Source organism: Melozone crissalis, unplaced genomic scaffold (genome assembly GCF_028551555.1).
Source record: "Melozone crissalis strain CALT ecotype California unplaced genomic scaffold, PUWL_Pcris_2 ptg000068l_1, whole genome shotgun sequence".
Taxonomy (NCBI): Eukaryota; Metazoa; Chordata; class Aves; order Passeriformes; family Passerellidae; genus Melozone; species Melozone crissalis.
Window position 1 is genome coordinate 16,107,180 of NW_026535846.1, and position 27,222 is coordinate 16,134,401.

General features: G+C 39.2%; 1 protein-coding gene across 2 annotated transcripts; it reads left to right on the top strand.

Moving 5' to 3' along the window:
• Nucleotides 1-2,134: 2,134 nt before the first annotated feature.
• On the top strand, nt 2,135-26,935 carry PHF6 (PHD finger protein 6). Of its 2 annotated transcripts, XM_054289936.1 has the most exons (11): nt 2,135-2,224; nt 6,987-7,166; nt 7,346-7,447; nt 10,479-10,612; nt 10,916-10,959; nt 19,907-20,073; nt 20,251-20,394; nt 21,623-21,727; nt 22,615-22,748; nt 23,388-23,517; nt 23,807-26,935. In XM_054289936.1, the coding sequence occupies exons 2-10, from the start codon at nt 7,029-7,031 to the stop codon at nt 23,515-23,517; spliced, it is 1,098 nt and encodes a 365-aa protein (XP_054145911.1). In that variant the 5' UTR covers nt 2,135-2,224; nt 6,987-7,028; the 3' UTR covers nt 23,807-26,935. The 2 variants fall into 2 exon arrangements, with proteins under 2 accessions (XP_054145911.1, XP_054145912.1); XM_054289937.1 differs by having other exon boundaries at nt 19,910-20,073; nt 23,388-26,935.
• Nucleotides 26,936-27,222: the final 287 nt, after the last annotated feature.

A 27,222-nucleotide genomic window follows, 5' to 3' on the forward strand; every position in this document is an offset into this window, starting at 1 on the left:
TTGTATTAATCCTTTTCAGATTTGTTTGGTATTGTTCTATTACTTGTGGAAATAAAAAATTACAAAATCTAATGTTCTTGATATTAGCAGTGAAGTCCCACTGGTTAAGCCTACACTCAGCATTCACATTTTTCTCAGTTCTCTCCTTTTCCAAAAGAAGAATCTGAACAATGATTTATACTTCTCACCTCATAAATGGTGGGAAATTCTTACTTCTTGTTGCCATTTTATCTTTGTACTTATAATATCCTGATGCTCTGTAATGCTCATCTCATTTTAAGGATTATTTTGTGAATTGTACAGGAGCAGGACCGAGTTGGTTGCTTGTGTCATGCTGAACTCTGCAAGGTACCAAAGTACAGGTAAGGCATGAAGTAACTGAGACCTAGACCTCTGTCCATACATATGAAATATCATCTCTTAAATATTTGTGTAACACAGCATTAGAGGCCTAGGAAATAGCAGATGCTGGCTGCAGTATAAGCGTGTAGATAGAAACTCCTGCTTGTAAATTTTGTGACCTATATGGATAAGACAGAGAGAAAAAAGCAGTGACGTGGAGTGACATGAGACTGTAATGGTGGGTACAACATGTACCATGTGAAATATCAAGAAACTGAGAGACAAACCTTGGGCTTGGGTTGGGAAATGCATCTGTTCATGTTTTAACAGAGCGTTTATCCCAGAACCACAGGGAGCAGCGTGTGGCACACAGAAGATGCAGCTATTGAGGTACAGAACACTAAACCAGTGTCCTTGTGGACACAGCACAGTGTGATACCTCATCCAGCCAATGTGCTGCTGTACTCCTGTGCTTTGAGCTCAATTAATGTGAATTTGAGTGAGTGAGTGAGGAACCTCTGTATTTTGTAATTGTGGAAGATGAAAGAGCTGCTTCAGGACTGGGAATGCTGTACCTTATACACATCTTTATGCTAAAATAATCAGTAGTAGTAATTAAGGTTTCAGTCACCATTGGCAACATTTGTTCTTCTGAAGGGGATTTATAGGGACTTGTTTTGCTTCATTTTAGATTTAACATCTGGACATTTTGTAGCTCCTTTGAGAATGAAACAAAATAAGATCAACAGTCTTGTACAAAACCAAGCAAATGCAATTAACTATCTATTTGGTATTAGAAAAAAAAAGTCAGTGTTAGGGCGGTCAGGTGTTGGAATAGGCTGCACAAGGAGGAGATGGAGTCACCATCCCTGAAGGTGTTTAAGGGGTGTCTGGATCTGGTGCTGAGTGATGTGGTTTAGGACCACAGAACCGTCAAGGCTGGAAGAGACCTTCAAGAACATCAAATCCAGCCATCCCCTCAGCGCTGGCCCCGCAACCCCAAAACCACTAAACCACATCAGCCAGCACTGCCACTGCACCTCCTGAACAAATGGTGTGTTTGAGAGGCGCCGAGATCTGGCGCTGAGTGATGTGGTTTAGGGGTTGTGGTGGCAGTGGTGGATGGGGGGCTAGACTTGATGATCTCGAAGGTCTTCTGCCAACATTGATCATTCCATTCCGTTCCGTTCCGTTCCGCCGGGCCGTGAGGGCGGTCGGGGATCGGGGGGGGCACCGTGAGGGAGCGCGCGCGGCGCCGCTCCCCCCTCCCCTCGGGGCGCGCGCGCGGTGCCGCAGCGCCGCCCGCCCCTGGCCGCCCGCTCTGCGCACGCGCGCGGCACTGCGGCTGCGCGGCCGCAGCGGTGCGAGTGCCCCGCGCACCCCCTACAACGGCTGCGGGTGAGCTCTGCGCATGCGCATTGCTCCCTGTGTGTCCGTGCCTCCCGCCAACCGCGCTCGCTCGCGCCGGGACCTCGCGGGGGAAGTGGCGGCGGCGGATGCGCATGCGCAGAGCCGCCGTTCCCTACACAGCCCCATCTTCCGTTTCCCGGCCTCGCGGAGAAGCGCCGCGGGGGCAGCGGGAACCGGGAGCGGGAAAGGCGCGCGCGTCGTCGCGCGTGCGCAGGGGAGGCCGCGAGCGGCGGCCGCCGGGCTCCCGCCAATCGGGCACCGCCCCGCAGCGCCGCCGCGGCCCAGGCGCGCCGTGCGTGCGTGCGTGCGTCCGCTCGTGCGTGCGTGCGTGCGCTCGGCGGCGGCGGCGGCGGCGCGTCCCGAGCCCCGAATGAACGCGCCGGTCCCGGCGGGCGAGCGGCCCTGAGCGACCCGCGAGCGGGGACGGGCCGTGCCGAGCGGCTCCTCCGCCCGCACCCCGCCCGCCGCACGGGTGAGTGACCGACACCGACCCGCCGAGCGCCCGCTGCCCGCCCCGCCGCCGCCGCGCCGCGCTCCAGGGGCTGGCGCGGCGCCCCCGGCCCGCCCGCAGCCCCCGGCCCGGGGCCCGCCCGCCCGCAGCCGCCGCCGCTCCCGGGGCTTCAGCCGGTCCCTGCAGCCCCGCGAGGGTCGCGGCGCCCCGCAGTGTCCCCTCAGGGTGCCCCGGGTGCCGGTACCGCCCCCCTGCCCCCTCCCCGGACCGGCGGTGCCGCTCGCTCCGCCCGCCCCGGCCCGCGCCCTCCTTGCAGCGAGGATCCGCCCCCCCTTGTCTCCCGGTCCCGTTTCCCCAAATCCCACGGAATCGCGAGGGGGTCGCCCTTGCCGCGTCCCCCGCGCTCCCCCCGGAGCCCCGCGTTCGGGGAGGGGTCGGGCCCCGCGGGGAGCTCGGGCGGATCCTGCCCGGGAGATGCCGCCCGGCCCCGGCCGTCCCCGGGGAGGCGGCGGCGGAGGTGCCGCTATCGGCCCCGCTCCCCGGGGGAGGATGGAAACTTTCCTGGAGATCCCTCAGCGCCGGCTGCCAGATCTCCGTGACCGCGGGCTCTGTCTGTGTCAGCCGTACTCACCTGCTCTGCTCTCATTGTTCAGGCGTTGCAGGGTTTGCCCTTCTCCCCTCGAATCTGCCCCCTCTTCGGTGTCTTTTTGGGTTTTTTTAAGGAAGTTGCATGGATAAATTCCCATCCTACTTTTTATAGTGGCTATAGGATGCTGTGTGAATGTAACTCTTGGATAAAAATTTCTATAGGACCTGTGATTTGGGTTCTCAGCCACAGAACTCTCAGGATACTTCCCCTCTCCCCTTCTTCACTCCCCCTTTCTCCAAAATAAACCTCCCAACAATGGGTGTCCGACCCGGGAAACTGCAATGCACTTGTAAGCTTGTGACTCTGATATCTCCAGTGAGCATCTTGGAAAAATCAGCACAAATATTTTCTGTAGCTCTTCCTGAGAGACCAAACCACTTCAGCATCTGTAGTGGCATTTTCTGAAGCTTGTTTACTTCCCACAGGTTCTCTCTAGGTGTCTGAAATTTTCTTCACAAATATAAATTCTAATTTTTTGAAATTTAGTTTGGGAATCGTACAGGTCACACAGCAAAAACTTTACACATGCAGCTTGTAGATGACTGTCCTTTGTAGGAAATACAGGTGAGGTTTTAACTCCTATAATCAGGCTCCTGAAACATGTTTGGGCAATAAATAGAAATTAGAGTCCAGGTTACTTTCCATTCTTTGGTGCTGAACAATGTCTCATGCACTGAGGGCATCCCGTGCCTGAGAGTTATTGAACTTGCACTTTTATATCAGGAAATCTGTTGCCTAGAGCTCAGTAAAGCAGCACAGAAACTACAGGAGGATGTAAAACCTGCTGCTTTGAAGATAAAATAAAGATGCTGGGAGGGAAAGCAGCACCTTTGGTACACATAAGAAATGTGAATGCAAATGAACCCAAATTTTTTGGTGGAGAATGGTTGAGTGAATTTCTGTTTTTGTGATTCTGGGGTACATGTAACTTTTCATTTCTTAGATCAAGCTCATGGAAAGCTGATTTGTATGGAATAATCTTTGTGTCTGTAGTATGTGTGTTCTATTTTGGTGGAGAGAGTGAAAATCTCCCAGCCAGTGATTCCACAGTGCATCACTCCTTGTGATCCAGTCTGTGAGACTCTGACAAAGCTGACAAACAAAATTCTATCAACAGGAGATGTGATCACTGTTTTTTATAATTCTTACTCATTTGTTAGCCTTTAAACATGGAAAACCAAAATATTGAGCTGTTTTTAAGTTGCATTTTTTCTCATTCCAATGAAATGTAGCTTGATACTTGGCAAACTAGATTAGTTGTTCTGGGTGATTTAACTTGAGAGAAGAAAACAGAATTTTGAGTGCTTGCATTCAGCATTGTGGGGCTGTAGCTGCATTACTTGGGTCATCTTTCTCAGAAAATGTGTTTTTTTTCTTTTTTAATGGACAGGATAAGTGCATTTTGACACAAAGAGAAGTGATCTGAGAGTAGTGTCTTCTCACATATATGAGAAAGCCAATGTAATTTATGGAGAGGTCTATAGATATTTCTCATGCTAAACTTTTTTTCAGCACTCTTAAAAAATGTATAAATAGGGTAAATGCCCAGTGAAACAAACAAACAAAAAAAACCCACAACAAATGTGGGGTTGGAGAGAAAACTTTTAGATACCCTTGTAAAATGCTTTCAGAATAATTTAATCTGATGGTGAAAAGAACGTGAATTTCCTTTTTGGCCCGTTTGAGTTTTGAATAATTTCTCAAGTGTTAAATTATTTCTAATTGTGAAGTATTTCAAAACCTATATTTTATTTTTTTTTTAAAACATCAACATCTGTGTATTGAGTAAAGATAGACATTATTTTTAACTTCACTGTGAGCCTTAAAAAATCAAATTCTGCAGAAGCACTTGAGGAAGTGAGGCTGTGTCAGGTCCTGGTGCTGCTGCAGTGACGTCCCTGTCGTGCATTGGGAGTGCAGAGCAGCGAGCTGTGAGAGGCTTCTTTACAATCTTGTGTCTTGGACAGTTGTTTTTCCTATAAATTAAATATGATGAGAGCCACTTAAAATTTTTTTACCTGTGCTATAAATTACTTTCATTTTCTAAAATACAAACTTGCTGCTTAAATTGAAGAGTAGTATTATTAGTAATTCCTGTTGCTGAGAGTCAGGACCTGTGCACGTGTACATGGAAATTCCTGATCTTGCTTTTAATAACTGGTATCAATGGTGTCGATATTTTAATAATATAATCTGAATAGAAAATGAAACTGATAGACTCAAGTGATTGTATGTTTTTATACCACACTGTTTATACATAACCAGAACTTTTGCATTTTACATCACTTTGTTAGTATATTTGTAAACATCCCTGTGATTTATGTTGATCTGTTGAATGTGAGATGTAAACAAGTAATCTTCGTGATATTACTTCCTACTTGTCTTTTGTAGGTATTTTTCTGCTCCTGAATATTATTTAAATTTTAAAAATTGCCCAGATTTCTCTTTTTTAATATACATACATACATATCTATCTGTCTGTCTCTTCAGGAACCATTCTTTCTGCTCAGAAGGGATTACAGAATACTCTTATTTTATTTTTTCTTCAGAAGAACACAGTATAATAATTCTTTTGTATTTTAACACTTAAGGACTTCCTATTGCCACTGCAAAGGGTGTGAATGGTTTATCCAGCTTGGCACATTTACATTTTTTGTGCCAATCAGCAAGATCCAAAATCTTTGCATTCTTGTTCTGAGTGTGCAGCAGTGGCTCGTTGTTAGAACAGAAAGCAGATGGAGCTGTTGGGAGGGCACAGCCTGGGGGACAGCACGGGCACCTCTAGAGCAGGAGGAGTTTTGCAGTAAAAGGTGCAGGGCCAGCAGTTCCAAGGTCTGTGAAAATCCCTTGAAGCAGGAGGGTCTGAGAGCAGGAGCCGATGGAAATTGCTTTGAGAGGAGTGAGTGATACCGGCATTGTGAGCTCCTGACAGCACCGGCTCTGCCCATGCCAATTCCAGAGAGCAGCCGTGGATTTTCATGCAGATCTGTGCCATTGTGGCCCAGTCCAGATGTTTTGCAACTCTGCTCTCTTATTTAGGGCTGGATTTTACACTTTTTTCCAACACAAATATCAGACCCTATGGTGGCTTTTTTTACGGCCGAGTCAAATGAAGAGAAAGGCTGAGGAGGATTTTATTGCAGTTGTGGCAAATTCTGATAGTAAGGCTCAAATCTCCAAAGTAAAAAGCTCTAAGAAAGGCTGTTTGAAGAAGATGAGTTTTTTATTTCTTGGTAGATGTGGAAGCAAAAGAACACAAACTTCTTAATACTAAGCCAAGATATTCATGCACTCATTGAGTATTCTCACTTCTGCACGAGCTGTGTCTGCTTGAGTTGAGCGCTGTGACCTCAGTGTTACATTTTGAAACGTGTTGCTGGCAGCACTTTGAAAGTTTGTGATTCATACTGAGTTTAATTTTAAGTTACTTTTCTGAGCTGAGAACAGCAGCTCTCGTGCACTCACTGAAACCTGGTGTGGTGCTGCCAAAGGAACTCTTGGTCACAGATTTCCACTGCAGCACCTCAGAGAGGTCTAAAGTTTTGTTCCTAATCCTGTTTGAGTAGCCACAAGATACCTCTGATACCAAAAGTGGTAACATTTTATCATCTCGTCTCTACTCTTTACTCATCTGCCCTGAGACTTTGTGACTTTACAGCCAAAACCTGTGCAGGAGGCTGTGCTGGACTCTGGTTTTCTTTGCTTCTGTTCATGAAGAAGTTCAATAGCATGAATTTCATTGCATGTACTTATATATATATTTTTTCCACAAATTCCTTTCCTGTAATAAATAACTATAAAAATGAGTTGCTGTAACTTTTTTTCCCTGATGATTCTCTTGTTGTATTTCTCACTTACTTCTTTTCAGTTTTCTGCTTTTGTATTAGCATCCAAAGTTTTATTTTAATTCTCAAACTTATTTTGGTAAAGAAACTGCTTTTTCTTGCTGAAATAATTTCATTAAAATTTGGCCAAATACTGCCTCTGCCAGTCACTTGTTTATTTGGCTATATTGAAGCAGCATAAAGAAAAGGGACAAATCACTTCCAAGCATCCAATACTTTATTTATGAAGCTATGTTAATTTGCCTTTTGTTGATATTAACATGCTGATTGCAGTTCTTTCTCCCTGTAGCATTGAGAGGATTGCAGTGGCATTCTAAGGTCATTTAAAACCATGACAAGCTCAGTCGGACAGAAGAAAGTCTCCTCCAGACAAAGGAAGTGTGGCTTCTGTCGCTCGAATAAAGATAACGAATGTGGGCAGTTGCTGATGTCGGAGAACCAGAAGGTGGCGGCACATCACAAGTGTATGGTGAGTGACCAGGAGAGGGATGGAGCCGGGAAAACGCTGCCAACACGTGGAAAACCCACCCAGATTGGAATTGGCACACGTGATTAACCACTGCGATTTGGTGGGTTTCATATCTGTAAATTTCTCTATCACTTATACCCTTAAAAATTAAAATACAGATTTTGTCTCTGCGATTTTAGCTGTTCTCGTCCGCACTGGTTTCTTCACACACTGATAATGAGAGTCTTGGTGGATTCTCTATTGAAGATATTCAGAAAGAAATAAAGAGAGGCACAAAACTGGTAAGTCCCAATTTTGGCTCTTGAAGAAGACAGTATTTTCATACCCTCCATAAAGTTTGCAAGGAAGTTGTTCAGCGTATTTAATCTATTTAATATTTTCTGTTAGATTTCTGAAAGAAATCCATATTTTAGGCTCCTGGGAAGGGTGTTACCATAACGTGGGTTTACTGCCAAAATCTAGTTTTAACTACCAAATACACCTTTTGCTCCTTTTATATTGATTTTAAAAAATAATGCTGTGAGTGTAGAGGGTTTATGAGATATGTGGGTACAGTAGTCATTGCAGCTCTAAAAAATTAAAGAGGTTGCACAGCAGTGACTTTTTTAAATTCCTGGAATTAAAATTTTTAAAATTCGTAAGGAATTTTGAAATTATTATTTATTTTGAACTAATATTTTTCCAATTCGGGGAAATGAGTGAGGCTCTTCTTAAAATAATTTTACCAGACAATCAGTTCGCTCCTCACATTAAAACCTTTCAGCTTGGTTATTTAAAGCACTCTATGTATTTACCAGTTCTTGCACCACTAAAGGAAGTCCAAAGTATTTTGTAGAACTACAATTTTATAATAATAGTCTACTCTTTCATCCACTGCTTCATTTGAATCTTTTCCCATCTAGGAAACTTCATTTGCTCTAATTAGCTGAAAGAAATAACTGTTCACAAGTCATTCATGTTGTGATCAGGACTTTCCAAAGACCATGGTAGTAAATGAAACTAATGATCATAAAGAGACTTCTTGATTCTTGTGTGTCTTAAAGGGTTTTAAAGGTTTTTTCTTTTGTCTTTGGTGGTTTCTCTTTCTGCTTCTGAATCTCTTTATGTTCCTTCTATTGCAATGGCTCCATTTTGGAGCTCCCCAGCTGTGTGTACCAGGAACTTTGTTCAGGTTTTTGTAGAAAACCTGGATCTGGTCAGTCTCATGGATTCACAGTCCTGAGTTGGTTCCTCTTTGAGAAATCCTACAAGATAATTTTAGATCTTAACTTAGGTGCCTGTCTCTGGCTGGCAGAGAGCTGCAGCTCTGAATCACTCTCTGGAGGAATTTGTCTTTCTCCACTGGCATGTGGGAAGTTTAAAGGTAAAAATTTACCATGAGCCCAAATCCCATCTCTCAGGTCTGCTTGCCTGGTCCATTCTGGGGGAGCACATTCAGCAAAAACCCCCAGAGCACTGGCTTAGGTGAATTTTGTGATGCCTTGGGCTCAGTTTGTGCTCCCTCAGGAGGTGCTGCTGGCCAGGAGGGCTCTGACAGTGGGGACCTCATTTCCATAGGGACAGTGACAGAATGTAGAGACTTTCTGATGGCAATAGATCTGTCTGAGAAAAGGTTCAAACCTTGGTAGGCCAGACACAGAAATTTATGAAGTCTAAATATTTGGAAGTACAAGTCACTGATATCTTAATTATTTAAATTATCTGTGTTATTTCTAGTATCCCTGAATGGAAAAGTTGGTTTTTTGGGTTTTTTTGGAGAACATACCTAATTTGCAGCTTATCAAACTTCTAATATACCCAATATAACTTAAGCTAGTGACCATTTGGACAGCCTACATGCACCAATGGAATAAGTATTTTATTACTTACTAGGAACATGGATGAAATGTGTGTGCTTTGTTTTACAGACACATTATGGTGTTCATAAAAAGAGAGTTTTCTTTTAGTCATTTCTGGCTTTCAGAAAAACTGAGGTTCTGACTACACTGGGTTGGCTGGATATATAAGCCTAGGCTTTTCTAAAGGACTCTGATCAGCAATTATTATATATAAAATCATAATGGATAACAGATTTATGATTTATGAGATAAAATGCCCATAAAAAATGAGATAACAACTAGGCAACAGTATTTAACTGTACCATTTCAGAGCTTGCAGAGGAGTAAATGGAGATGATCCAAGGCTTTGACATTTTTACTGTTCAGTTGACTTCGTTAAAATGGAAAAACAGGCTGGAGGTATATTTGGTAACTTTGGTGGTGTATTTTTTTGGCATATTTGAGAGTGCAAGGAGAACTTGACTAAGTGAGTGCAGGGGAGAAAAAATGTATCCACAGAGATAGGGAGATATATAGATATAGATATATATGTAGGGAATATCCTACATTGCATACTTAGATTTGGAATCGATTGGAACCTTTTGGGGGTGTTGGCAATATGCAGGATACAAAGAATAAGCTCCAGTTGTCTTGGGAGGTCAGTTTAATGGGAAATCCTGAGATTTTGGGGACTGTTAAGTCAGTAGAGAACAATAAAGAAAAAAAATTTTGTGATACTGTCAATTACTTCCTTTCCTACCACGGTATAAGAAGGACCATGAGCAATTTAGAAGCTAATTTAGATAGCTGCTGTTATCTGTGTGTCTGATACAAGAAGAATTAATTAATGGGAAAGAAGAGTAAAGCCACAGCCTCACTTTTAATCTTTTTTGCAATACAAGTACAAAGAGCAAAATTTAGTTTAGTTGGAATAAATTAATTGTACTTACCAAATATTTCACTAAATTCAGTGTTTTGGAAAGGACTTAAGAAAAAAAAAAGAAAAGTCAGTTGATGATCCTGAGGTAAATTTGGAGGTTGTCAGTATTTCTTATTGCAGGATTCATTCTCAAATGGGTGTAATTTTTTTCCTTCTTGCCTTTATAATATAATTCAGAATTAAAGAGGTAAAATTATGATTTTAACTTTTCTGAAATGGTTGGTACAAACAGACTGTCCTTGTGAGAGGGATATTCAGGTGAATAGCTGTGTGACTTTCATCAGATACATCCACTGAAATAAATTATTTAGTTTTTTCATTGAGTTAATGGTGGTGGTTGAGTTGATAATGCATCTGATGGTTATTGCACTGTTGCACACTTGTAACAAATTTCTAATTTTTAAAATAAATTATGCAAAACACCTGAGATAGGAAGAGTAATACCAAGTGCATCAATCCATATTTTTTGTCACCACGAGTGGTAAATATATTATTTCTGAACCCAGCACAATTCATGTTACTTTTTGTTTAGTATTTCTTTCTTTTCCTTTCCAGATGTGCTCTTTGTGCCACTGTCCTGGAGCGACCATTGGCTGTGATGTGAAAACGTGTCACAAGACATATCACTACTACTGTGCTTTGCATGATAAAGCTCAGATAAGAGAGAAACCCTCACAAGGCATTTACATGTAACTATTATTTATTTATGTTTATTTTTGATTTGTATTTTACATTCTTTGTTTAAAAAACAAGCAACAAAGCAAAACAAAACCCCACTTTGGAATCTAAACAAAACTGTTGCAAAAAATTCTGATTATGATTGTGGCATTCAAAATAGCGATGTGCTAGAAAAGCATATTTTCGCTGCAAGATTTGTGTATCAATGAGTCTTATAAGTGGGAGAAAAATGTACTGGCATTTAAATTTAAAAGATGAGTAAATAATCTGTGATTCGTGACTGACTTGACAGTTTTCAACTACTTTGTTTATAGGATTTTATGTCGAAAACACAAGAAAACTACGCATAACTCTGAAGGTAAAATTATTCAATATAAATTTTTCCCATTGTAGAAAGATACTTGGTTAAATTGAATTTTTCTGGAGAATAGAAATGTTTGCAGTAAAAATTAGAACTACATATTTTCGAAAAACAATGAGTTTGGAAGTCCACCTGATTTCTGTATTTTCTCTAAAAATTATGGATTGAGGTGGAAAAAAACCCCAACCATAAATTTTAGGATGTTCAAAAGATATGCTGCTCCATAAAACCAAAGTTTGGGTAGAAGTTCTACATTCCCTGGAAGAAGCTGGCTAATATTTGTAGTTAAATATTCACAATATTAACATCTGAGATATTTGGTCAGATAACAGCTGATTTTTGCTGATGTTCCTAAATACTCATTCTTTTTTGTACTAGTAAATAGAGTTTAACTCTTGGAAAAAGAAACACCCAATAGTAAATGAAAAGAGTTGTGATGAGTTCACTTACAGATAAGTTTCTGAATCATATTGATTTTAAAAAAAAAGTTTTATGGATCCATTCATTAAAGCTGTGTAGCTTTGCAAAAAAGAACAGTGAAATGCCACAAATGCAGATATATTGTGTGGTCTGTTAAAATTCCAAACTACTTGTGCTGTTGTGTTTTTATTAAGTATTTTTCTTTTTTTCTGCTGTATCTGAATTTTGGTAAGCTAACAGTTGGTAGTTTACTTCTTGCATTGTTTTCAACTGAAATGTCCTCAGATTTAATTAATGAGGAGTATGCAACTGTTTGGGGAAAATTAAACTTCATAAATTACTTCAGTCTCTATGCCAAGTGTATTTTTAAGATAATGTATTGCTTTTTATGCTACAGGTAGTGAACTTATTAATGGTAAAGATTTGGATGTTATTTCAATGTTCAGAAAGATCCTGAAGGCAGTAGAAAATACCAAAGAAAATGGATTTCTTTTTTTTTAAGTCTATTTAAATCATTATTGTTATGTGCCTATATATAAAACTCTAATTTTGCTGGGTTTAAACAATAAAAACAATATCTATGTTATAATTAGTTCTCCAAAGAGAAGAGGCCACGTTATCTTGTGTTTGTTTTGGGGTCACTTTGTGTGTTAGCAGACACAGAATGTTAAAGACATTTTGAGTCAGAAAGATTAATCTTTTTAACTGATATTTTAAAATAATCTTTTATACTTGCTCACAAATGTCTCAGTGTTTGATATGTGTTTAAAAATGCCTCCAATTCTGCATGGAGCTCAAAGCCAATGAATTACTTTTTCTGCTTGGGATTCCTTGCAGGATCTGAACTTGTTCTTTTCTTTAAGAGTTTTCAGGAACCATTATCTCCAATTTTACAGTGTCATTTTCTAGCACCAAAAGCTTTTAAATTTTATATAGATATATTGGGGAAAATTTGTGAGTTTTTTTTATTAAATGTTGATGATGATAGTTTATTAAAACATTTAATCTAGACTCATCAAGAGCCTCTTAGATTGTGTATTTCTTCTCTCCTGCCCTCAATGTCACTCAGAACAGCTGAGGCCAAAGAACCTGGTAGTACTTTATTTAGCACTTTGCACACTTGTTTTTTTTTGTTTGAAATATTTACTTCTGTCATGCTTTACACTTCTAGAAATAGCTTTGCACTTCTAGAACTATATGTAGCTAAACTTCACATTCTTGTTTTCAGTTCTTTATTTAATATTTCACTGAAATTCCACCCAGTGCTCTTTCCCAAAGATTGTTTTCATTTTAGTCCATACAGTTTTGGAAACTTTACCCATAAAACAATTATTATTTACTTTTATGAGTTTAATGCCACCAGGAGCTGGGGCTCATTTGTGATAGACCTCCTTTAAATCAAATAAAGTGGAAATATATATTGCATATGCCTGATACAATGCTATAAGTAATTTCCATAGCAATGGTCTTTTGCTACATTGAACACTGATTAACTTTAGAAGACAGAAATTATAGAGTGGTTTTCAGAGTTTCAGAGTGGACTTGGGAGGTTTTTTCCTTAATGCTTAAATGCTGAAGTTTGCTAAGTGAAATGACAGCTGGAAGGTGTTGGATGGTGAGATTAAGCTTTATATTTGTATTTTTTTTGTTTCTTGATGAGAATGTGAATGTCAAGGAGGCATTTAAATGTGAAAGAATGGTGGTGTGTGAAACCAGATAACAGACTTGGCAGAGGAGAGTGACTAGACCAGGCAGGGAAGCTAGATGTTAACACAGTGGCTTTCTTTCTTTTTAATCTTGTTTTAGTTTCATTTTCATTAATCTTTGCTTAGCAGTGTTTTCCTAACAGAACAGTTAAAGCTTATCTGTGGTTCTGTCACCCAGTGTGAGGTGCTGGAGCCATCCGTCCTTTTTAATGGAAACTTAACTGCTCCTTTTCTGGGTTGCATTTTGGTTGGGGATTTTTTATTATTATTAATTTGTTGCAGTTTTTTTTTTCTTGGTCACTTTAGAACATCTGTGGGTTCTTATGCTTGGTTCTTTGTATCCAGATTTAATTGTTCCAGTCCAAGTATTTTTATTCTGTCACTGATGTCAGTAGATGTTCAAAGAGTTTTTAGGAGTGTTTGGTTTGTCCAGAACAGTTTATTTTCTGTAGGCAGCACTGCTGGATAAAGTGAGATTTTTCCTTTCCTTCCCTAGAAAATGGATGCTTATGGAGGCAGGCTTGCCCAAGTCTGAGGTCTGGCTCTTGCACCTTTGTTAGAAGTTCTAGTTTAAAAAGAGTGCCTGTTAAACACTTAATAACAGTTAAAGAAAATCTCTTGAGGCTGCATGGAAATAATTTTGAAGGACCTATGTTGGGGTTAAGTTACCTGCTAAGACTTAATAAAAAGGACCTCATAGATGTTTTTTATTGCTGTTATGAAATTCAGATGGTGTGAGGATTCATCAGGCTTGGTATCTACTCATCAAGACAAAATTAATCAGTGATGGGAATTAATTTTTCTTCACATGACAGGACTTGAACTACCTTCTGCTTTCTTTGAATATGAAAATGTGAAGCATGGCAGCAGAGTACTGTGCTCTTAAATTCATTATCTGTTTCAACACATCGTTGGGTTTATCTAATTTATCTATATGGCCTGGTATTTAGGTGACATAGAATAGGAAAATGGTATTTCTCCTGTATTTCCTTTGTGTAATTCAGAGTGGTTTTTCTGTTCTTTGTTGCCATTAACTGGATAAAGGACATCTAGGTTTTTGGCTTGCTGTTTACAAATTTAACAAAATAACCGAACTTCAGGTACCAGCTTCATTCATAGTTTTAGGTAAGCTAAGTTTTCAGTACCTAATAGGTTACAGGAATTGTTGCCAGTGCTGTGAAATGATCACAGCCAACCATTAGTTGAATTACTGTTCAGTTTGATACAATTGCATTTATTGTTTGTGAAGAATGAAGTATTGTTGAACTGATGTTTTGGAGCTGTTGGAAATTATTCCAATGTACTGAAAATAATTGTTGAAAAATGAAAAAAATTGGCCTCTCTCAGTTCCCTGCAGGTGAGGTTGCCCTGGCTGATGTGTTGAATTTAAAACAAACTCAGCTGATGAGGAATAGTTCAATATCAACTAAGATAAGAATGTAATTTCATTTGTTACACAGTGGTAAGACAAAGACTAACAAAGAGCTGTGTGACTTCTCTTGTTAATGTTTAAAGCAGATGCTTGAGAACTGTGGGGTCAGAAAATAAAATGTCTGTAATTTCTGTTGTAGCTGTGCTCAAAGCCTCAGGGAATTCTGTTTCCACAGTGGGAATAAGGACATTCCCTGTGTTAGCATCCTTTTCATGTCAGTCTGAAGATCAGACATGGAATCTGTGCTTCTCACACTGCTCAGTAACTTCAGTCAGGATGGTATTTCTGTCAGACCCTGCAATCTATAGTGCACTGAGTACTTTCCCAAAGTGCTGTGAAAACCAGGCAGGAAAAATATCTGCAACTTTTTGGCATTCTAGTAAGGTAACATTCTGATTCATCTTTGGATTCTTTGAGCAGCAGTGTTTGTTCCCTGTTGCATTTTCTGTGGCCCAGGTTGTTTGCAGGAACAGTCAGGTGTAAATGCTTCTGTAATGTTGCACTTTGGGGTCCTTTGGATTTTGGTGGTGAGAAATGAGAAAGTCTTGCAGGGCTCTGCTAACTCAGCCTGGTTCTGTCTCCTGGAGAATGCTCTGGGTGTGGCACCAAATGTGTTCCTGGTGTTCCCACAGCAGCACTTGGTCCAGGCAGGAATTAGCAGTGTCCCTTATAGACTAATGAGGGTTTGTGCAGAAACTCCAAGGTTTTCTTACGGAAAACCACCCACATGGCTAACGGGAAAAGGAAAAATGTAAAAGTCATGTGGTGAAGGGTTTGTCCTGTCTGAGGAGCTGTCCTGTGGTGTTCTTATTCTCCCTCCCATCTAGGAAGGGTGTTACACAGAGGGGCTTGAGCTGCTCAACAAATTCATCAGCTTTGTGATTCTGCAAATAAGCCAAGTGCATCATCTGTCTTCAGTCTTTGCCAGTGTTTCTTTGCTTGAAAATACATTTAAATTGTGTGGTTAGTAAGGATTATTTTATTATTTTTCTATGTTAAATGTACTTAAATAAATAATCTCAAGCACCTCATAACAAATAACTTCTGGATGAGAGTCATCAGTTCCTTCAAGTGTCTGGGGCTTTTGGAAAACATATTAGTGGCAGGACCTAAGGGGTAACTTAATTTTTTCCTATCAGTTCTTACTTTAATTTAAATGTGTTTAATGTAACTTATTCTTTTTCCATTGAAAAAGAGAGCACAAAAAATATATTCAGCGTTTTGGTCATTAATTTCACATCATGTGCTGATAAAAACTACTATTATTTCATTATTAGTTTACCTGATTTTGTGTTTGATTGCAAGGGGATTTTTGCAAATCCCTGTTTCTTATTATTGCTTATAGATGCATCCACATTTTTAGTATTAACTATGGGGCCAATAAGGCTCTTTTGGGTTTTTCTTTAATGTTTCTTTCCAATTTAAAACAATGATGTTGGCTCATGTGGTTTATTTGGTTTCAACCATAGTTTAATGAGATTTTCCTTGAGCATGCTGAAGTACTCTTTTCTTTCTCTGCTATATTCCATTTCTCTTCTAAAAATGTAGTAAGATTGATTTTGTTCCTTGAATTTTTAGTTTCTCTTTTATCCCAAGTGCACTGTAAAACTTTACCTGCATATGTGTGATTTCAGATTAATATAACAGCATGTCTCAGCCCCTTCAACATTCTATGCTTTGGCTTCTTTTCATGTCCAGTTCTACTTGCAAATGTATTTTGCCAGTAGTTTTAGCTTTTATCCTCCTCATACAAAATCAGCCTGCTTTGTTTCTGGCTCTCTTATTCTGTTGTTTAAGGTACTGTAGGATGTAAATAAAGCCATATTTATTGTGCACATCTTCTTTTTACATGTTCTTTCACAACCTTTAAATCACTTAATTCTTCATTACTTTGCTTTAACCTGGCTTTTGAAAGGGGTTCCATGTGTATTTCAAGCTGATGCAGTATGGATCAGTAATTTCTCAACCTCTTCTCTGCCAAGCCTTATTTTAAACAGCAAAACATCTTGATCCTTTTTCCTTCTAGTCATGATCAAAGGAGAATTTTTAGATTTCTCTCTGAAGCTGAATCTCCCTGTTGATGTAATACAGCATTTTGCCAGGGTTCCTTCTGTGGTACTTTGTACTGCTCATGGATTTCTAAAATGCAAATTAGGGGCTTGTTGCTACTCATCTGAATTTACAATACCATATTCCTAGGTGCTTTTTAAAATGTAGATTGTTTCTTCTTGATTTCTACCCTTACCCCCCCTTTCTCAGGCCATGTTGTGTTTTGGGCTCTTTTCAGATCTAGCACTTAGGGACTTCTGAGGGAAGCTCATAGAAACCTCCTTGGAACTTTATCTAAAGTTATACTGAGAAAATTGTCATGATATTAAAAAGCAATGCAGTAAAGGGATATGGGATGTGGGGTAGTTGAAGAGGGAATTCTAGGGAATCTCAGGGGATTCAGAGGATGGGTGAAATCCATGATAAAACATCACCTGGTCAGGGAGGAGTTGAACAACTTTTTGTGTTTTCCTTAGTTCAAGCTGACATGAGAAGTTGGAAACACCCAACCATCAGATGCCAGGGACACAGGGTAAGCTGGCAGTGGGCTTGAGGGGAGGGATAGGGCACCCACCAAGCTGTAAATTAAACATGAGGACCATGCAGGGCAGATGTGTCTGACACTGGTTACAGTCCCCCTGTTCTGTTCTGTGGGTTCAGGGTGCTGTAAAAACAAGAGGAGCTTTAATGTTTGAGGAATCAGGCTTGGAGGATGGATGTGGCAGAGCAGATCCTCACATCTTGGTGCTGTTACTCTCTAGGTCCACATCACTTGAAGCAGGAGATGTAAATCTTCAAGGAATTTATTTTAGTGAAGGGGTGTCATGTAGCATCTGGATTTTCATGTCTGACCTTCTCTGGAAGTTGTAGTTTTGAGCACAGAAAAGGGGTTCTCCTTTAAGGAAAACTGTACATTCTTCATGTTTTTTTATCTTACACTGAAACTATCTTTTAAAAATACAGCATTTTTACTCTTCAGATCTAAGTATGCTAATAATTATAGACTGAAAAACAGCACTTAAGAACTTATTCTATTAGGAGATTGACACTTCTAAGAAATTGGTTTTCATAAGGTGTGCTTGGTTTTTAGCATTATAACTCAGTGGACTGTAAAGAGTTCAGGACATGCTTTAATGTTATTGTAGAAAATTAGGGTGGACTGAGGTAGAAAGCATTTTGGCTGACAAAATTGACAAGGAGCTTTGGAAAAGATAAAGAATAGCAGTGAATGGACTATGTCTTGTTTCATGAAATAGTAGGGAAGTCCACTGAATTATTTTGGAAGGATTTTTTTTAACTTCTTACTGATGTCATTTAAAGGGTCATGGATTCAATAGTCACATTTTTGTAAGGCTGTTTTTCTAGAATAACTATCTATGATTTCTGTAAAAGTAGAGACAAATATTCACAAGTTTCTTTGAATAATCAGTGGAGAGTTCACGTGATGAACAAGATAAAAAGAGAATTCTTTTTGAAAGGTTTTCAGATTGCAATAAAATTTGCTATGTGCAGTCTAAGAGGTCAATATCTAAATTGCATAATCTTGCTTAGGGAATTTAGCAAGTGGTGACAAATGAAAAATAATGTTAGGTAGGAAATACTGAGAAAAACATGTAAAATGTAGTTTTTCATTACATAATCTGTGTCATCATGTATTTAGGTTTTTTTCAGTGTAAAATAAATGGTGCTTCTGACATGTAATTAGAAGAGTCTTAACGTATAGGGATGTTGTAGACAGACTGATGTGTCTTAGTAGCAACTTGAGCAGATCTGTATATAGCTGAATAATCTGTAAGTTTAAACCAAAATAATTTGCAGATCAGTATAAATTCTAGTCTAACTGTTGTGGTGCATTTGGATGAGTTTTCTGTCTGTCTTTAATAACTGAGTAGAAGCTGTAGCTTTCCTTGGGGATTGGTGACAGATCCAATGGATGGAGCTGAGCAGGATGTCCTTGTGTGCCAGGCTGGGCCAGGCCTTCATTGGTCTTCTGCTCCCACTTGAGGGCTGTGGAATATGTTCAGCACTTGGACTTCATGTTTTGTGCAGTTGAGTGTCTGTTATCACAAGATAGAAATGTGATCTGAGCTTTATGTGACAATAGGTAAGAAAGACAAGTGCTGGCAAGGCAGCATTTAGTTTCCAGCTAAGATGTCCTGTCTGGACACTAAAACAATATGGCAATATCCATCAAGTGAATGTTCCACATCTTTACCATTTCCTACTGTTTGGGGGCTCATACTGATGTTTGTGGTTTGGGTTTTGAGAAGAAAAGTCCTTCAGCAGGGTCTGTGCATGTTCTTTAAACAAATCTGAAATTTGTTTGTGGTTCAAGCAGGGGTGAGTGCTACAGATTAAAGGAAAAAAAGGAGGGTGCTTCTGTGAGTAGGAAAGTTGTTAGTGACTGAATAGAGCTGGTTGTTGGATGTAATTATCAGATAGAATTTAACCAGTTCTTATTGGAAGCAATCTCAATCTTGTAGAATTGATCTGTATCTTCTCTAGAGCTGTGAGTTGTGCAAAGGCCACTGTGCCCAAGGGCTGGGCTCAGCTCTGTGCAGCAGTCACAGCTCAGCTGACATTTGTAAAGGAACTTGTCAGGCCTCTTTTGTCATGTCTGTGTTAAAAAATGTGTTCTTATGTTCCTAATAGTCTGTAAATACTTGATATGAGATGTTGTCTGTGGGGATGATTTCCTCTAAACTGGAGGCTGGTTTTAGCTGCAGATCTAAAAATATTCTGCAACGACATAAAATTGTAGATTTGTTTCACTGAAGGTAAATACTCTTCAGTTTTAAAGCTTGATGTTATAGCCCAATGGATGATTTTTTTTGTTAAGTCAACAGGCATCAATTAATAAAGCAAGGAGAGAGGTATTATTGGGTACACTGGCATACTGTCAAGGGCAATATACATTGGAGTTATGCATCTTAAAATAATAAATTATCAGCATATTTCATGGGTGAGAACACTTTCCAGTTTCAGTGTAGATTAAATGAATGTTATTTTCAGTGAGGATGAAAATGTCTGTCTGAGGACACATTTTAGGTCTGAAAGTAGAAGTTGTAAGAAACACTAAACCTTTTTATGTTTTAAAGATGCAAAGCTGTATGACATAGAAGAAGTAATGTTTTCAGGATCTGCAGTTGCATGTTTGTAATAAATGAGGAAAAGGTGCTATTTTTATTTCTGACCAAAATTTGGAAAATACAACTTGTGATTTTTCTTGTCTAGTGTTGGTGGGTTGTGGGTTGGTTTTGGTTTGGGGTTTTTTCGTAGTTTATTTTTTATAAAATTGTAGAGAATCTTATTTAATGATGTTTTCTGACTTCTAAAGCAGATTTAGAAGAAAATATCAATGAACACGAATTGGAGCCTTCACCTCCCAAAGGAAAAAGGAGGGGTCGTAAGGGAAAGCCAAGAAAAACAAATTTAAAAGGGCAATCAGAAGACACTAGATCTACGTCCTCACATGGCACAGACGAAATAGAAAGCAGTTCCTATGTAAGCAGTAAATATGCTAAACTTCTTAGAAGACAGAATTGCATATTTCTTCTCTGAAATATAAGTTTTGTTAAAATTTGCATTTGTCTGAGCCTCCAGCTGGTGGCCACAGGCTTTTAAAATTGCAACCTTATTTGTATCCCAGCAGTATATTTTAGTAAAATGTTTTTCTTTCAGAGAGACAGGTCTCCCCACAGAAGCAGCCCCAGTGATACAAAACCTAAATGTGGATTCTGTCATGCAGGTGAAGAAGAAAATGAAGCTAGAGGAAAGCTTCATATATTTAATGCCAAAAAGGCTGCAGCACACTATAAGTGCATGGTGAGTATTGTTGTTAACCAGTCTATTCTGTGCATTTTGTCTGATTTGCTATTTTGGATTTTAATACAGTACCCTCACATGTAATTATGCTGAGTATTGTCTGTATGCTGATGATCTTAAGCACTGAAGTGTTGCAAAGTGAGCAATTCATTTATTTTCACTGCAGGCAATATGAATAAAAGTTGGCTTCATGCTAAGAGATAGAATTAGCTCAGGGAGATGCTTTAGCTTATTAAAAATGCTCCCTTAGTGTCTAAATGCATATGAAGTATTTTAAAAGGAAAATAGAAAACAGTTTTAAGTAAAATAATCCTTTCCAAGAGTAAAACAACTTCACAGGCATCCAGGGACAAATTAAGAAGAATCCTTGAACTTTGTTCATTTTCTGACCTGTGGATTCAGGCTGTGTGACTTAAGTAGAGTGTGAGATATGGAAGTTCCAGGAAGCTCTTGCCTTTAAATGATCACATTGGTAGAACTGTCAGCCTGAACAGAATCTCATTGCAAAGAACATGAGCAGACAGTGCCATGAGTGAGGTGGGGCTTTTGGGTAACAAAATTCAGTGGTTTATGTTGTACCTCAAAATGAATAAATAGTCCAGGCAGTCTGTGGAGTTACTCATTGACTTTCTGTACCCAGCCTCACTAAACAGAGAGCTGCTGTGTGCCAGAGTCTTACTCCAGCAAAGCTCTTTGTTACTTTGTCTACCTGAACTTCAGCTTTAAGGCAGGTAAAGCTGAATATACCAGGATGATGATGGAAGGGATGGTATTCTGTTCTCCATTTTCATCCCTCAGGACTTCACAGCTGTATTGACATTAGGGTTGAACCTGAATTACATATATGTCACAGGGTAGGAAATGGAATATTCCTTAAACATTGAGTAATGCAATTAATAATATTTCCCATTTACTACTTTATATTTTCATCCTATCATTTCTTCTTGTCTATTCCTCTGTCTTTTAAAAGAAATTTCTCCAAGGCAACAACAACTCTAATTAAAGCAGTCAGGTGGGGATCAGAAGGAATGCTTTAATTGCTCAGCATAGGGTTTTTCCTAGTTTGTTGGTAAAGCACATGCTGTCTGAGATCACAAAACAGGATGTTCAGTGCTCAGTTATTCCTGTAAAAAAATTCAAAACATCTTGGTTTGTTCATCTTGAAGAAGGATGTTCATCCATCATCTTTGGACCTGACATTACTTTGACTTGCTTGTTTGTTTTACAGTTGTTTTCCTCTGGCACTGTCCAGCTAACAACAACTTCAAGGGCAGAATTTGGTGATTTTGATATCAAAACTGTACTTCAAGAAATCAAGAGAGGAAAAAGAATGGTATGTACCTGCAGAATGTGGTTAATGTGTTAGTGATTCTTCTAAGGTTTGTTAGCTCTGCCTCCTTCCTTTTATGGAGTAATCTTTTCCATCTCATTCTAAACACAAAATTAAAATATATTGTTACTTGTGGGAAGGGCAGCCAGATAGGAATCACCTTAATATTAGTGGTGTTTGGGCTTGTGGTATTTGGGATTCTTTATGACAATTGTACATAACTGTTATGATCACAGAATCATATGATTTATATTAGCTGTGCTGTAACTATAAGAGAGTAACAGCTTTGGACCTGTGTTACTAAAAACACACTGTGTGGAGCTGCACATAAAATTAGAGAATATGCAGTTCTTGCAGTGAATATATTCTCTAAAATTGGAAACAAACCAGTGTTTCCAACTGTTTTGGTGTTTTAGTAGGAAAACATTTTAAGATCTTAGAGATGGGGATGCTGGTAAAACATCACACTGTATTTTATTAAAACTCAGGATGTTTTTAAAGTGCTAAGAAGTGTATAGGGGATCAGACAGATAATAAAAAACTACCAATGTTTTTCCTTGAAAATAATTATTTAAGACTCTCTATATATTAGCATACTAACTTCAGCAGCAATAAAATAGCCTTGGACATGCAATAACATGTTTTGTAATCACATAGCAATTTTCTGTGCAACAGACAGGTAAATCCTAGTGTTCATGTTTTTGTGGGTTGGTATCTTACAGTTTCTGGTTTACCATGTCTTTGATTAACTTTTCATTGGAAAGATGATCTGGAAGAGGAATTACTCTGTTCCAAAATGTTTGCCATAAATATGAGGAGCATTAGACTGAGCACTAAGAGACAAAAGACTGAGATGCTGAATGTTGTTGTTCTTCTTTTCCCCTGCACAGAAATGCACACTCTGCAGCCAGCCTGGTGCTACTATTGGGTGTGAAATCAAGGCCTGCATAAAAACATACCATTACCACTGTGGAGTAGAAGACAAAGCTAAATACATTGAGAACATGTCACGAGGAATTTATAAGTAAGGACCTATGTAATTGTTGAATCTGCTACAAAAGTAAAGATATTTCATGACACTTTTTCTGCCTAACTTGGCTAGTCAATATGTTCTTTAAAAAGAGGGCAAAATTTAGCTTAAAATAGTATCTTTATGTAGTTGTTGAGTTTATGAAACGTTTCAGTTACTCTGCTAATTTAAAATTTCCGTACTGTTGTAAATAGAAGAAATGAGAAAATTATTTGACTTGTATTATATTTTCCTTCTCCAGTAATCTGTAATTTAGATCAACAAAATTTATCATGATTCCACCATATTGATGTGTTTGTAGCTTCCTTCAGGGGCTTTTTGGACCCCACAATTTTCCATCCTTCCTGAAGAGCTGTGGCTTGGCTGCAGCTGAGCTGCCGTGCTGTGCCCACGAGAGGGCATTCACTGAGCAGTGAGAGAGGCAGGGCTGCAAAACTGGGATTGGTCACAGTTCTGTTGGCTGCTCTTCACCCTTGTTTTCCTTCTCAGTTTAACTGATGCTTGACTGGAAGCTGTGAATGATTTAAGAGTTTGCAACTGACTTGTAGCACAGCTCGAAACTAATTGAGAGAGAAGTCAGGTTTGGATGGATATTTTCAGTGTAAATCCTCACTGTTCCTTTTATTGTGCCAGACTCTATTGTAAAAACCATAGTGGAAACGATGAAAGAGATGAAGAGGATGAAGAAAGAGAAAGCAAAAGCCGTGGCAAATCAGGCACTGACCACAATGACATTCCTCAGCAGCAGCTCAATGGAAACTAGGTATGGAAGTTACTCCTGACAGATCTGTTACCAAGACTGAAACGCAATATTCAATTAATGTAGTTTACTGCAGTGAAGTATTTAAATCTAGTGTATGCAGAGTACTTTTTATTGGCATACTGTAGAAGAACGGGGAGGATTTGTTGTTTTTTAAATCTGGCTGACTTTGTAACAGTGTAAGAAGGGAGGCCCTCATTTCTATTGCTAAATGTAGATGTAATGTCAGAGCTGTGAAATGCTTTTCTGTATGATTTTAAATTTACTATTGTTTTCATCATTTTTTAAACAGGTTCAAGGGACAGAGTTATAGAACTGGGAATGGCTAAGACATCATAACTACTAATTCTTTTAAATTGTTTTCTAAAAATCAGAAAAGGGTTAGTAACTTTTTACTACCCAACTCTGTTAGAAATTTCATTGAACTGCCTGAAACGTTCATGTGTGTGAGCCTTCAGTAAGTGGCAGAGTTTTACATGTCAATATTATGTAGTTTGTAGTCTGCAGTGTCTGGAAAAAAATGAAACACTATATAAATGATATGTAACATGTACAGTGTCAAAAGTTAAGGCAGACATTGAAATGAAGTAAGATCTATATTTCTGGACTGAATAAAAACTTTAAGATTTGGAATGTGTAAGTTGTTTAGTGGATTCACACAACGAGGGAAGGTCTTAGCTAGTTTAATTAACAACATGGACAAGTCCTTGATGGCAACGAGTTGGTACTTTGTGAATTTTGCATTTTCTTCCTGCACGAGTTCCGGAGCCGTTGATGGCAGCGCTGGTCTGGCTCGGGCAGCAGCAGTAGGAGAGGACTCTGTGTACACCAAGCACGCTTGAACATTTCAGGTTGTTCCTGTTGTGATTGCTCATTCTGCCCAGCATTGTTTGCGGGAGATTTACTTGAGCAGCTGTTGGTTCTGAGCTGTGAGCTTTAGAACTCATGCCAAAGGGCTGTAGTTCATTCTTTCCCCAAAAACCCACCTCTTTCTGTGTCCTGATTTACAAAGAACACTTCACCAAGTGTGATTAAAACCCTGCTATACAAATGTTTGGACTTTGCAGCCCAATCTCTTTTACTTCAGAGAGTTACAACTCTTAACTCACTATGGAATTTAGCCACCATATCTGACGTCCATACCTCAGGTGTTCTCTGTTGTGTGGAACACTTCATGTTTTGTCAAGAATGTGCATAAAGGTCCCATATTCTGTAAGAAGAGTGAGGAAGCAACCTTTTCTGCTAGATTGGTATTTATTTTTTAATCATATGACCACTATATGGGAAAGTTCACGTATCATCCTTATTGTTTTAGTGATTTTTTTTTCCTTTCTCTGTCAACAATCACATCATGGAATTCTACTTGCTAGAATTTGATGTTCCTTGAGGGAACGCTCAGATCTAGGCTATACCAAACCTAAAGAACAGTCCTCTGACTGCTTTCAAAACACCTTGTCATTTCTAATGGCTACTGGCTTCTTCAATTGGTCTGTTAAAGCACATCCTCAGACTTACTTAAATAAAACCAAAAAGCTGAACCTAGTCCACATGTTTGTCTGTTGCTACCACATCACCTTATTGTTTGTTTAGGGTTTTGACTTGTTTCACTCTGAACTCCCAACAAAACTTCTGGATTTGAAGGAAGGAAACAAGCAAAAGACACTGATTTGACTATAAACTGCTACAGTTCTTCTGTGATTGGTATTGCAAAAACGGTTCATATGTAACATGAGTTTCTGTAGCATTTTTTACTTGTATTTTTAAAAGATTTAACGTGTGTCATTTGTCTTCTTATGCATTCCCTTAATGTCTTGAGGGACTCAATTACTGTATATTGGAGTTTCTAACATTTTACCTGTTAGAATTCAATCAATTCTGTTTGCTTTCCTGGAGAATAATCCCGTTTGGAAAGAAATATTGCTGTGTACAGAAAATATTCAGTTACTGCTCTCAACATGATGCCATTGCTCATTTTTATTTTGTATTTGTAACTTTCAAAATTAAAAGCGTGACTTGAATTGCAATGACAGATCGATTATTGAAATTGTCTATCAAGGTGTTTTGTTTCTCCTAGAACATGAACATTTCTCAGCCACTCAGAACAGTTTTAGAATGCAAAATAGCATCCTTCAATATTTAAATTACTTCAGTTTGTGCCTCAGACATGGCCCTCCCATGGAAAAAAGGCACTTTGTTTGCAGCTACTGTATTTAACTAAGTTTGCATGGGGTAGATCTGCCAGCATACTGACTGTACTTGAGACTGAGCTCTAATTCATTGTGTCAGTGGCTTAGTATAATATTCAGTCCAATAACTCACCTGTTATGGATAAATTCACCCATTCCTTGCCTTGAAGAACCAGAACAGCACTTTACCTTTGGCAGCAGAAAAGCAAGTGGCTGATTTCCCTGTTGCCCCTGAGTGCTGAAATGGCCTGGTGAAACTGTCATCAGTTCAGAATTCATGGAAGCAAAGTCAAAAGCAAAAACCTTTTCTTACAAGCCTCAAATTTGTCATAACTGACTTCAACTCATGTATGCTGGGTAAAAGTGCCTTACAATGTAAAAATTGTATTTATATGTTCCCAAGTAGCATCACCTGCTGGGGAGTAATTCTGTCGTGGTGTTAATATTTAGAAGAAATGTACCTCAGCAGTGTATTTACTGTACATCTCTTACATCCTTAATTGTAGTTTTAAAAAGCATGACAATGTATCATAGTATACAACATTTACATCATTTTTTTAAAAGACAAAATACTGCCATTACTGTCTTTTTATGTGTATTTTAGCTTGGAATTTCAGACAGTCTCTCTGAATTTTTGGGGGTTTGTTTTGGTTTGCAGGTTTTTTTGGTAAAGCAATGTAATCTTTGCAAGCATATATTGAAGATTATTCTGGAGCATCTACTGCCTTCCCAGAAATGTTAGAAGTAATGAAAGTGCTCTATAGGTGAACTAGGTATGTTTAAATTAGCTAGTTAAATTAATACAGTCAATTTGTTACTGAGATTTTTTTTTACTAGGCACCTTCTGCTTTCATCTCACAATCAGAGAATTCAACGTCATGAATTCAACAAAACTTGTCTTAAAAAACTGGTTTCACTTTAATTTTTCTTAAATTTTATTTTATTACTGTTACATTTTGCCTTTGGGCATTTCTTTTGCTCACAAGAGGATTGTGTGCTGTTTAAGATGCCTGGAACCCTCTGAGAAGGGAGGTTTCTCCCCAGCACCTCTCCATTAAGAGATCTCCCCAACTCACTGTGGTCTCACGGATCTGTGGTTCTGCTGTTCCCAGAAGGACTGTGCCAAGCAAGGACAGGCATCACAAGGATCCTGTTCAGATATCTTGAGGATACAGCTGGGGCAATGCCAGAGTCCCCAGGTCAGGGCCCCAGAGCAGTGGCTGTGCTGTCCAGGGCAGGGGACAGGGCTGGTTCAGTGTCAGTGCAGCTCCTGAGCACAGGAACATTGCTCCTGCAGCACAGGCTGCTCCATCCACACCAGGGTCTGTGATAAGGCTCCAGTAGGAGCTACACCTACACTCCACAGAGTCTCAGCTCCAGGTACAAAGAGCTGTGCTGATCTGCAGTGCTTTGAGTCTGCCAAATCTGGCCCTAAAATGTAGTGTAATGGAAGAGTTTGCCTCTTACTCCTGCCTATAGGAAAAAGAACTTCATGCTAAAACAGAGTGAAGAATGAAGAGGT

What these genes read in the sequence shown, in the direction of transcription:
- PHF6 (XM_054289936.1), top strand. Translation starts at nt 7,029, where the DNA reads ATGACAAGCTCAGTCGGACAGAAGAAAGTCTCCTCCAGACAAAGGAAG. An exon ending in TAAAGAGAGGCACAAAACTG is followed by an intron (nt 7,448 to 10,478) that starts GTAAGTCCCAAT and finishes TTTCCTTTCCAG; the next exon opens with ATGTGCTCTTTGTGCCACTG. An exon ending in AACTACGCATAACTCTGAAG is followed by an intron (nt 10,960 to 19,906) that starts GTAAAATTATTC and finishes TGACTTCTAAAG; the next exon opens with CAGATTTAGAAGAAAATATC.